Below are 12,289 nucleotides of genomic sequence, written 5' to 3'. Positions count from 1 at the left end.
CAATTTCAAATAGTGTTTTCACCTCTGGGGACACTAAAATTAAAAAGTAAACCAGTCCCGGGGCTAGGTATTTCCATGCCTACGGCAATAGCTTCTTCCTTATGAGGAAATTCTGAAAAATCTTCTGGAAAACCTGCCAATGTGGATACGCCGCCGCCGCCGGGAATCTTAACCTTTTCCTCTCCTGTTTAAGCCCAACCACAAACCAAGGACCATTAATAGTCCACTGGCTGTGATCGAACACGATAACCATTGATTTGATTGAGCAACACACCCGTTATTCCGTATTCTGTCAAGTTTAAACGCGTAAACGGAGAGTTGCAATTGCAGAGGTCGGCCAATCGATGGACATGGGCCTGGGTATGCGCACTAGGTAGGTGGAAGCAATAGCTCACAGCTGTCTGTAAGTAACCTATCCGTCATATTGCCTTCAACGTGCCTTGTGTCTTGTGTCTCGTCATGAAGAGAAGTGAGGGATTGCCGAACAACCTGTGCGGCTGTGGAAGCGTGCTCAAGCCGATTTCGAGAAGGCTGTCGAATTCGAACGGCACTTTCAAAAGCGGTCTTGGTGAGTACGGTGTAAATAGGATAAACGCGTTTTGGACGTTTGTTTACATTTAACGATTATGATGATAACTAAACTAGGGTTCACTATATAACGGCTAATATATGGTACATAAGTTCTATATTCATAGTTGTACATACCGGTACACATTTGATTGTTAAAGAATTGTTGAGATAGGCTATATAACATTTATTATTAGTTGCGAAAAATAATTAAAACAGAGCATTCGGTATTATTTACTGTGCCCGTTAATAAAAGATAATCTAAAGCGTTATCAGGGGAACTATATATTTTAAACGGCGATTCTCTCAGACGAGAGAAATCTTTCTATATCTGGGAGAAAAATATCTCAATGTTAAACCAAATGTTGACTTAAATTAACGTTTTCCTAATCATGTACTTTCTAGGTTATGTCTTAAAACACATGTTAGTTTCAAACTACAGCACTTTCGAATCGCGAATTCGTTATTACTAAATTTTAAATTTTAATGTTAGTTAGTCAATCAATTTATAAATTAAACGATTAAATTACCACAAGATTACTTAAAGGGAAATTAGCGGATTCTAGTCAAAGTTGGCAACACTGATAGCAAACACGTGTCTGATAACGAGCACGCAAGTATGACGTCACCAGTCGATACCCTGTACAGGTGGTATAATGGAATAAGCTACAAGACTTTTAGGGAATTTATACGGCTTGTTTCCAAATATTAAAGATGGTATACAATAAAAAGAATTTTGTGTACTGCAATCGCTGTTCATATCAGAAAGAGGACATACGTATTATTCAACCCAGATCCTATTTCTTTTATACTATTGCTTTTGTAGGCCTAGTATTTATTACTGTTATTTAAAGACATTTAAAATTTAAATTAACTATGCCAGATTTATGTATATGCAAAATTACGTCATATCAAAATGTATTGTATTGGTTTAGTTAGCAGGGCCTTATGCTAAATGTACCCAAGAAATTGTCATAAACAAAAGTAAATCGTCTTTTGGTAAAAAAAGGGAACGTCTTTTATAAGGGAACGTGTATCCACAATTAAGGATACCATTCTAGAAATAGCATAGTAATATTGTCCCTAGTGTGAGATTGAATAAAGGCCTAGGCTATTGACATGATAAATATTATTAACTGATATTTCAGTAAATAAGTGAAATTATGGGAGACAGATGGGCGCACGGGTTTCTGTTGTCTAAGGTAGTGGCATTTTCATTTTGTGGAGCATGAAATGTATCCAATCCAGAAGATAAAAATTGTACGCTAGATGATCTTTTTATAAATAAGGTAGGAGGTGAATATTTACTACAACTAAGTAAATGTGGAAGTAGTAAAGTAACTTTGTCTGTAGGATGAAATGTATTCTCCTCTATTATGGTATTATGGTAATATAATATAGTAAACCTTGGTAGGTGGTCTTTTAGTGCACAGGTGACTTGAAAGAGGACATGGTTTAACTGGGATTATTAAGGAAGAAGTAATATATTTTCTCCTCCGGAGCATGAAATTTATCCAGGAAACAAAGATAAATCATCGTAGATAACTGTGAAGGGAGGAAGAGAAGATGAATAAACGATTAAGGGAGTATAATCATGGATTAAACAAGGGAGTATGTTTTATCTATGGTATGATCATGGAAATAGTAGAGGTATTTTGTAGTATATATAAGGCACTTAAAAGATTAAACTACACATATAAATTTGATTCCCTTGATAGCTGAGATGGCGGATGCAAACTAAAATACACATATTAGTACAATGTGCTCTAATGGAGATGCCTTGTGTAGCTCTTTTACCGAAATAGAGAGGCCTCATCCTTGTTGTTTAGAAAAGTTAGTTTAACGTACCCATACTTCAACAAACAAAATATTTACTAGGTACAACAATAAACAGCAATTCTTCAAATCAATTTCTTTAACATAAGTTATCTAGAAAACTATCAAATTAAGAACAAAATCTAAATCAAAAATATAGGTAATAAGAATATTGGTTATTCACTTAAAAGAATTTACCAGGTAAAATCGTTCGTAACTAAACCTTCCCTGTCGGCTGTGCAGCAAACCTCTTTGTAATATGAAATGCACGTACCTGATACGTATATAGAAATACTTCAGTAAAATCCAATCAATTAAATTAAATTCGATTATTCCCCGAGTTTGCTGCAGCAGGGTAGGGCCTATTTTATTACTTGTAAGCATTTTGTAAAGTTTTCTTTCGCTACAAGGAATCATTCTGTTTCCTATTCCGTCTATTCTTCAACTGCCAATCCCCATTCCCTCTTTGTTAGAAACAATATATCAGCAGACTGACTCTCCCTAGAGCGGCAAAAAACAGCTCCATTGATACTAAGGACAACGGCGGCATCTATACCTGGAAGCTGGAACTACCTGGTCTTGTCTTCAGTAGTGTTTGTGCCGTGGTAGTGGTAACAGTGGGTAGTGTTGTGTTAGAGAGTGGTGGTGGCAGCCCTGGAATGGTGTTCGGCCGCAAGACAAAAGTTGACACCCGCGAGCTGCTGGCCAGCCAAGACCTGATGGAAACATCCTTCAATGGCAAAACAGCTGATAACGGTAAAAAAGTGTTTGAGATATAAACGCGCCAATAATAGACTAGAGATTTTCCGAAGTTAAATTGGATTGCAATGAAACTACTGTGTATTTTTAATTTTTTGCGGATTGTGTAGAGCAAAATGAAAATGAAATTAAAACTTGAATTAATGAGTCCCATTAAATTATTTTTATAAAGACATGGTTTTATGACAGTTTAAAAATTGTCATCCTATGAAATTGCGTGTTGAAAAAGTTTGATTTTACTACACATTAGTCGAATAACAAGTAGAATTAAGATGGAAAAGAAGAAAACATACTCGCACCATGGTGTAACTTAAATTTTTACACATAAAAGTATATTTTTTCACCTCTCTTGCGTTAAAATTTAACATAGGCAAACCACACTAACCATTTACATGATAAAGAACATTACAAACACAAAACTTAAACCCGTTATGTAGACTCTGTAGAACACCCCTTTTGAATTTATGTGGAAGATAGTAACTGTTCGTTCAATTTTCTTATTGGTATAAATGTATTTATAAATACCAAACGGCGTCCCTACCGCTTGACAACTATACAAATACCGTACTACAACTAACAGTACTATACTAGCCGCACGCCAGTCTTACGTATTTTGTCGTCATTCACGTCTCTTCAAGGCAAACCAGTTTCTAACGTCCCACACTTTCAAATTTCTACTCACCGCTTCTGCAGAATGCGAATGCAGGTGCCTTCTTTGCAAGGTTCACGGCCCTAATATCTATCTTGTAATAAATAAGGCGTATGTTTTTATTTCCACATTTTTTTCACAAACCACTTAAAATTTACCCAAAATCTGCACTTTCAGGTACAAATCAACCGATTTTCATCATACCGTAGTTTATAATTACAGTAACACCCTTCAGTTATTGGTTTATAGATTAACAGAAGAAACAGAGTCTACTAGATTACTAACTAATATAGACCCTATAACTAGAAAGATGTGTTCCCACAGTTAACCAAGTAGTGTAAACGACTTTTGTACAATCAACATCATCATCCATTACAATGGAGAACTGTTAATCACGCACAGGTTCGTGTCATAATTTCGTTTAATAATATCTTTGTAATGCTGGTTTATAACTTGAAATAATATCGATTGGTTTGATCTGACCAAGATTCATCAATGGACAAAATCAGCTTAAAATTGTCAAAATGAGAATCTATGTAATTTAATATCGTACTACCTATATGTATAAGGTTAATTACTACTAAAGTGGTCTAAATTGGAACTTTGAAAGTCCGGTGGACAGACTACTAAATTTAGTAGTCATTGATAAGGCTCTGCCCGCCGGACTTTTAAAGTTCCAATTAAAAGATTTGCAAAGTAGGCTATGTAGCCTATTGTTTGTTGGATTTTTACACGTCATTCCAAAAGGAGTCCAGAATGATTACTGTTTACTCTGAAATCCAAAGTGTTTAATTTTATTGTGATAGATTGATTGAAATCATCTACACAGTGCACTTCAGTATCCGTATTTAATCGACATTATTTAAGTTAGATGGAACAAATATTGATTTACTTTATTCTTTTATATTTTCTTCTTTGTAACGACAGTAAAACATTACAAACTAACGGAATTCTTGGTCCACAATCACATTGTTGTGTTTTAGAGCCACATTAATATATATTTATTCAATTGTAACTGTATATTCAAAATAATGAAGACAACATGATAATGACTTAAGTGTAGAAACCTCTTTGTAAAAATGAGTTGAAAAAGGCGTTCTTTCCTCAAAGATTTCCTTAAAAGAAAATTAAAAGTACACAGAAACAAAGATGACTCACGATTTCGTTAATGGGATAACAAAGTAAAACATCGTTAATGACATACATGGTTTCCATTCAAAAGGTGTACAATCCAAGGTTAATTTGTAATCCACAACAAATAAGCTAAACACAATTTTTAGAATTTCTATGTGAATCTTTTGGCCTCTCAGTTTGTTAGGTTTTAGGATACCAAGGCAATTAAGTGGCGAGTAACCATTTCACTATGTTTGTTCGTCGCATGTTTTACATGGCACGCTTATTTGTATTTCGCTCCACACGCCAATGTCATTGTCAATCACAGACGTGGTTGTACGCATGTTGAATACGTCCGTGACGTCATCGATATCGACTTCAACGCCAGCAACAGCTGATTGTATGATCACGTGGCGAGTACAATGTACATCTACATTGCTAAATTTACCAATCCGCCCCCTCCACCAGCCACTAGGAGAATCGATGTTGACTTTGGATACTGGAAGACTGGATATTTATACTATATGAAGCTTTGAACTCCCTATAGGGAATAAGCTATTACCGTAGGTCTCGTGTTAAGACCTGGATCCGGGACCGATTTACTTCATTTCGGTGGCTTTAGTGGCCAAAAACATCATCCGTTCAAATTAAAATATTTATATCTTCCACTACTAGAACAGAAACATTATGGATCATAAAAATAAACAAACTATGCTGCATAATATTATAGTAACAATTAGTAAACATTATTTAATATTTCTGAAATGGAACTGTCATAAAACCATGTAAATGTTATTAGTGTCCGATTATCCGAATCAATAGGGACCAGACCCCATTCGGATAATCAAAAATTCGGATAATCGGAGTTTTACCGGAATTCCAGGAATTTTACAGAAAAATCCTCATTTTCGGTACTAAGTGAACTTTTAATTAATAATAATTTAAATCCGAACATTATTACAGTTTACAATGCTTATACAGTAGTACAAGTGTTCTATACATGTTATTAAGTCAATAGTGTTCCATCAAAGTCCAAAATTGGCTAAATGTGTTTAATAACAATTCTTTGATATTTTGCAAAACTTATTACTGTAGCTTTACGTTTTTAAAATTGTTGAAATAAGCGATTCGGATAATTGGAGATTCGGTTAATTGGAGTTCGGATAATTGGAGTTCTACTGTATAGGATTCTGGCCGGTTATGTAATTTGTTTATGTTTATGATCAATACCACTTTCTGTTTTAATACGCATGATGTATATACTGTACCCTTCATTTCTGAACCGTTGACAGGGTATATTCCAATCAGGCTCCTATAAGTTTATTTTTATACTGTTTGTGATAGACTAGGCAAAACAAAAAGCTTAATACAATGTTTTATGTGAAACCGTCATTTTCTGGTTTACTTACTCTAGAGCCCATAAGGGTATACTGTACTCCAATCAGGCTCCCAATACTGTAAGTAGTATGTTATAAAAGACACTTTTTGTCTGTGTGATGAACTACCTATATTTTTCGACTTATTGCACCATTATTTGAACAAACTATGTTAAAAACTAAAAATAGTTTTCATATAAATATAACTTCTCAAAACTACTTCTAAATTGTTTTCAATTCAATTTGGTAATGGAAACCAGCAGCTGTTTAGTAAGTGCTTCAATTGTTTTGTCTATTACGATTGCGTTAGTGTACAGTACCATACATTAAAAATGGCTGTTATTGCTGCATTATGATGAAAATTATTTTTAACACTGTTTGTGATAGAGGCAAAACAAAAAGCTTAATATGATGCTTTTTATTTGAAACGGTCAGTCATACTGGTGCATGGTGCACTCATGCTAAATCTATAGTTAACTGTACTACGTGCGGCGGACGATGTGTCATAGCATAGATAAAAGGAGTATAGACATACTATATACATATTCTCATATCTATTATCTATTATTATATTATTAAAGTGATACAATCAAATTTTATGTAAATGGTTAAGGCCATTTACCAAATAAAAATATAGGCATATGGCACATCAAAATGAAGGTTAGAGTATGTAGATTTGCCGAAAAGTATTGATATGGATGAATTTCCTAAGGGCTCTGCCCCACAGGCTGATTTCCAAAGGGCTACGCCTGGCATGCTTCTAAAGTTTAGATGATTTAATTTAGTTTTGTTAATGAAACAGCTGATCAGTACAATGAACTGGTGTTTGTTTATTTACTCGAAAAATATGTTTGTGGTGCTTTATGTAGATTGAGGAGGGTTATGTTTGGTTTTAAAGAAAGGTTGTATACGTTTTGTAAAGTATTGCTCAAAGTTTCATTTTGTAATTTATATAAGCTTCATGTGCTTGACTAAAATTGAAGAATTATGGTAAAAAAAAAAAAAAAAACATGTCATTCATGAAACATCAATATGAAGCAATCGATGCTATTGCTACACTAAGGTATGTTGTCATATTCTTTTGGATCCATTACATTAAAAGTAGGGGTTTGAAAGTAAGTAGGTTTACACTTTTATTAAATCAGTTTATATTCTCATACTAAATCATATAGTTGTTGTATTTTAAAACACACATCAGCACCACTTAAATAGCTCTCTGGGTCACATTTTCTTCCCGTTGCAACGCACGGGTATAGCAGCTTGTATACTATATATAGACATACTATGTCTATACTCCTTTTATCTATGGTCATAGGCAAAACACAGTGCGAGAGTAAATTTAGTGTAGTTAGCCTACGAGCAAGCGCAAGAGAAATAATCAAGTTCTGGCGTGGATCGAATCTTGCAGATTACAGGTTTGCGCAACCAGTGAGTGCCTTTACTGTTTACATTTTCTAATTTATAAAACTTATATTTTTGAAATTTTATACAGTCATAGATTATAAAAGTCTCTAGAGCAGGGTTTCAATTGAACTTCAATTGAACTTGGCAAAAGGTAAATGAAGTTTAAATATCTCATTGTTATTTTTATGTAGCAAATTTGATTGAATTGTAACTTTATAATGTCAATTGTAATATTGTAATTGCAAACAGGTATATTTTGTGTGCTGAATTAATGAAATAATAAAGAGAAAATTTTACAAGTAAAATTTAAATTGATCGATACAATCGGTTAAAGGTGTATATACTGTTATTTTAGTAATAGTATATAGTATTATGTATGTGGTAGTGAAGTTCGATATAGATTCCACGGAATATTTTATTAATATAATAAATCGCATAAAATCAATTAAAAAAAGGCTAATTACGTGTGGTAATGTTAAATTCGTTATTTTTAATAGTTTTGTAGATTTGTGTACCTACGTGTTATTGAATAATCACATAACTTTGTACAGTAGTCCTGCGACAGCTTGTTTTATCAACTGTGAATATATTTACTTGCAATTTGGATTGCGTTAATAGCTCATGTAATTACTGTCAATTACTGGAACGGTTGCAGCTAAAAACTCCAATTGCCGGAACCGTTGCAGCTTTGATGGGTACTGTGAACAAAGATGGTACATGTGTCGGGAGAGAAAATGTTAACGTTAACATTTATTCTAGCCTGATTGTAACAAACTAGGCTTTTTGCGTTGTGTAGCCTACTCAGCTGGTGTATAGATATACATACAATCCGAGCTCATGATTTAGCCAAGTTCTCGAACCAAACAGTCTTTACGAAAAACTTACTTTCCGAGTCAGGGCGTTAGCAAAGTCCAGAACTTAATAGACTCTGGATTTTAATTGGCTGGTTAGACTCTGGAGTTTATAATTAGACTCTCCGAGAGTGTAGGATATATAGATCTAGGACTTAGCTTAGATTCTCGTCTCCTTCCGAGTCGAGGATTAAGAGATGCAATACCAGAAAAATTGTTTCAAGTTTCAAAAAATCCATAACCAATCGACCTTATACAAGCAGAGTACCCGTCCTTCGTACGGGGTCGGCGTATGAGTATAAATGTTTATTGCAGTTATACTCGTGCTTTGCGTTTGCAATGGGAGAGGACACGGTTTAAGTCATAAGTCATAAGTCATTTATTCAACCAGATTTACATAGTTTACATGCATTGGTTATGTCAATTATAGCAAGTTAATACATAAAATATATCAAAAATTCCTTACATGCCATAGCTATTTACATTTGGTTTATATTTTAATTTTTTTTATTCACCCATTATGCCCATGATTGTGTGTCAGCAATAAACTCACGGACACGGTAGTAGCATTTAGATATTAGTAATTTCCGGAGATTTGTCTTAAAAATGACAGGGTCTGATTCAATTTTTAGATGTTTCGGCAAAGCATTGAAGAGCAGGATTCCGTTATTGAGAAAATTTAGTTCTTTTTTTACGGTATACTATAGTATAGCACATCTACCATAGCCATAATGTCAATAATGTTTAATTCCTTTTAAATATGAATACTCATAAAGTTAACATGGGAAACTCAAGATCTACTAGGGAAGAGCCCGAAAGGATTTTTTTAGATAATAATACGTCTATATGTTAATCGGGAATGTGAGCTATCACTGTGTACCGAATGTCAACCCAATCCGAACGAGATAATACGTGATTGAACAAACAAACTAACAAACAAACAAACACACAAACGTTCACATTTTACAAAACTAAAGATCACTAGTTTTGAAAACCTTTTTGTTGAGTGGAACAATCATATTATCTTATTTATAACAAGAATGCGTTCCCTTTAATTTGATTCGTTCGATTATATAATAGAGACCAAATAATACAGAATCCTATTAATAGGCAAGCATGTTTCTTGAAAACCTTTCTTTTTCAGGAGAGCAAAGCAAATGAATTTAAACTAACAAAACATGGGCCTTATGGGTCGCTATGCTGGTAACGAAATAACAACGAAATATAAACAGAAATTTAAAACAAAATGGAAGAAATCCCAATCATATGTTTTATATACAGCGTGGGGTGAAAATAGAGAAGTCTCTACTACATTACATATTTTTGGCCGAGTTTTCGAATACCGGACGAACTAAAGAATAGAGAGAAGGCCTTGAAGAATGGCGCTGCAACAGTCTGAAATACGTAGAAGCGTAAGTGCAGAATGATTTATTGATAGGGTTGGCGTTGTGTTGTTTGTAAGAGGGACCGAAATATACTAGGTTCGATGCCAACATACGCTTCTCAGATATCAAAGATATTACTCATATACCGCCATTTTAGTGCTTATTGTGAGTTGGGTAAATAAATTGTCAATTTTTTTTGTTTATACTGTGACGAGGCTATAAGTATGTATACAAATAGTAATTCACCAAAAAATATATTCCTGGATTCCTGGAATTTTTGAACAACTCTAAAAAATACAAATAAACACGGCAATCTCTATTTTTGTAGAACTGTTAAAAAACGTGCGAGGGATCCCGTACCACATATTATTTATTGCGGTTTTAAACTTTATTTGACGTAAAAATGGGTCAAAATAATCAAGGTATTCCTGAAGGGATAGTTCGAAAATAAATTTCTCCATGAGCGGATGTATCCTAAGATAGTTACTTTAGTAATGTCTCCTCATTACAATACAGTCATTGGACAGACACTTAATTCGAAACATGCACTTAAATGCTAATACTGTATTTGTCACTTAGGTAATTGCGTGTCATGTAATGAGTTTTGCCAGAGAAGCTACGTTGTTACTTCGAGGGGAATTTAGATTTCATATCGTGTGCTACAAAGGTAACTCATAGGCACTCAATTCACCTCATTTTGGGCTTAAAAATTGTGATTTCTCAACTACTTGGGCCTATTATTCTATGTAATTGAACTAAGTGTTGTTTGATATCAAATTTTAAATGAAAATGGTACTGTCCATTGCATTTTCTTAATAAGTTTACCAATTTTAAGTCATTAGTTTCCAAACAATATTACTTGCAATGAATATTTTTTCTCGAATAGCTCACGCCACTTTAAAGTCGTATTCCGAATTTCACTAGTATATCTTAAATTGTGTTCAATAAATGAATTTAACACAAAAGAAAAAAAAATGTTGATATCTCGCTAACAACTCGATATAAAAATGGGTAAAATTGTAAGTGTAATCGGTATTTTGTAATGGTTTCATATATTTTCATTTTCTTTGAACCTCTCGCGCTATAATAACTTTCTGTTATTTTCTTTGAGTATTTGTAGGCCTACTTTTACCGTATCAACATGAAAGGATCCCATTTTCAGAGAGTGTAGTTTGCAACTGGTTTGTCTGCTCATATTAGTTACACGCATCACACACCCACACAAACACACACACACTACGCGCACACACACACTACGCACACAAAAGCAATTAACATTGTATGTTTCTGTGAAGCTGTATTGCTTTTGCCTCACAAAACACGCGTTTGAAGTTTACAACCTGTTTACTAGCTGTAGCTGATTTTATTCCTTTTCGCTCATGTAACAAGAGTAAAATAACTGGAAATACACAGCAGAAGGTCAACTTAGACATCTGATGGATTTAAAAGGCTAATAATGTGATCCAAAAGTATCATTTAAGTCAGAGTTTGTATTATTTCCGTCTCGAAAAAGTGTTGTTTTCATTTTGGTTCCAATGCACACCCAGTGTAGCGTTATCAGTCAAGTTTGGAATTGTAAACTCCATAATCATCACTGGAGTGTTTGTACAGGTGACTCTCAACTCCATAGTGACTTCACGGAGGGTTTATTGTTCTGTAATAATTATTCCTATGTCTGAGAAGTAATGGAGACACTAGTATGAGAAGGCATAAATCCTTTAAATGGAAGACTTGATATTTTCGAGGACGTTTATTACTAAATAGGATCAGCTGCGTCCATTGTTGAACCATCAAAAAGGTTTCGACTTTTCTCAGGATCGAACCGACGACCGTCCAACCAAACCACTAGCTCAGCTACTAAACAATATTAATCCACTCACATAGAACCCTTATGAAGAACCATCACGCCTGGAGTTACCTTGGTAAAATTAATTCTAAATACATATAGTTATTGTAATAATTTTTTAGACTAATTCCAATAAAATGAAAAGCGCGCGAGTTTCACAAAGGGAGAGCGAAAATAACCACAGAAATTACTAGATGTTACTTTTGCTATGACCATTAGTCAGTAAAATACAAAGAAAAGAACGAACACTATGGAGATAATGTTGCTGGGGACAATCCATAACTTCTAACAACTTCGTGACAGAAATTGACTGATAGTTCGTTTACAGAGTTTTAGTGTTACGGAAGGAGCTCCATAAATTCCACTTGATGTACAGCAACGTCAGCAACCCTTTCAAACACAGAGGAAACTCTAACCGTTTTACCTTGTATTGAATTCAAAATAAAAATTTTAAGCTAATAGATACAACTGAGGTAGCACCGAATGAGAGAATTGCGAGACGTTCCCTATCTAGGAGGCAAGGT

The 12,289-nt window shown here is 34.2% G+C and overlaps 1 protein-coding gene across 2 annotated transcripts in view; it reads left to right on the top strand.

Moving 5' to 3' along the window:
- Window positions 1–2,994: 2,994 nt before the first annotated feature.
- Window positions 2,995–12,289, top strand: part of LOC129004639 (protein PALS2-like) — a 44,743-nt gene continuing 35,448 nt past the window's right edge. The window contains exon 1 of one of the 2 annotated variants that reach the window (XM_054433187.1): window positions 2,995–3,138. In XM_054433187.1, coding sequence (XP_054289162.1) covers window positions 3,042–3,138 — 97 coding nt within the window. In that variant the 5' untranslated portion in view covers window positions 2,995–3,041. The remainder of the gene's footprint in view (window positions 3,139–12,289) is intronic. The other variant, XM_054433188.1, reaches the window with a different exon arrangement.

The sequence above is a fragment of the Macrosteles quadrilineatus genome, unplaced genomic scaffold, assembly GCF_028750875.1.
Source record: "Macrosteles quadrilineatus isolate MER2022 unplaced genomic scaffold, UCM_ALF_1.0 Scaffold_10__1_contigs__length_6754688, whole genome shotgun sequence".
Lineage (NCBI taxonomy): Eukaryota > Metazoa > Arthropoda > Insecta > Hemiptera > Cicadellidae > Macrosteles > Macrosteles quadrilineatus.
The sequence above is the reverse complement of the archived record's forward strand: the minus strand, read 5'-3'. Positions and strand labels throughout refer to the sequence as shown.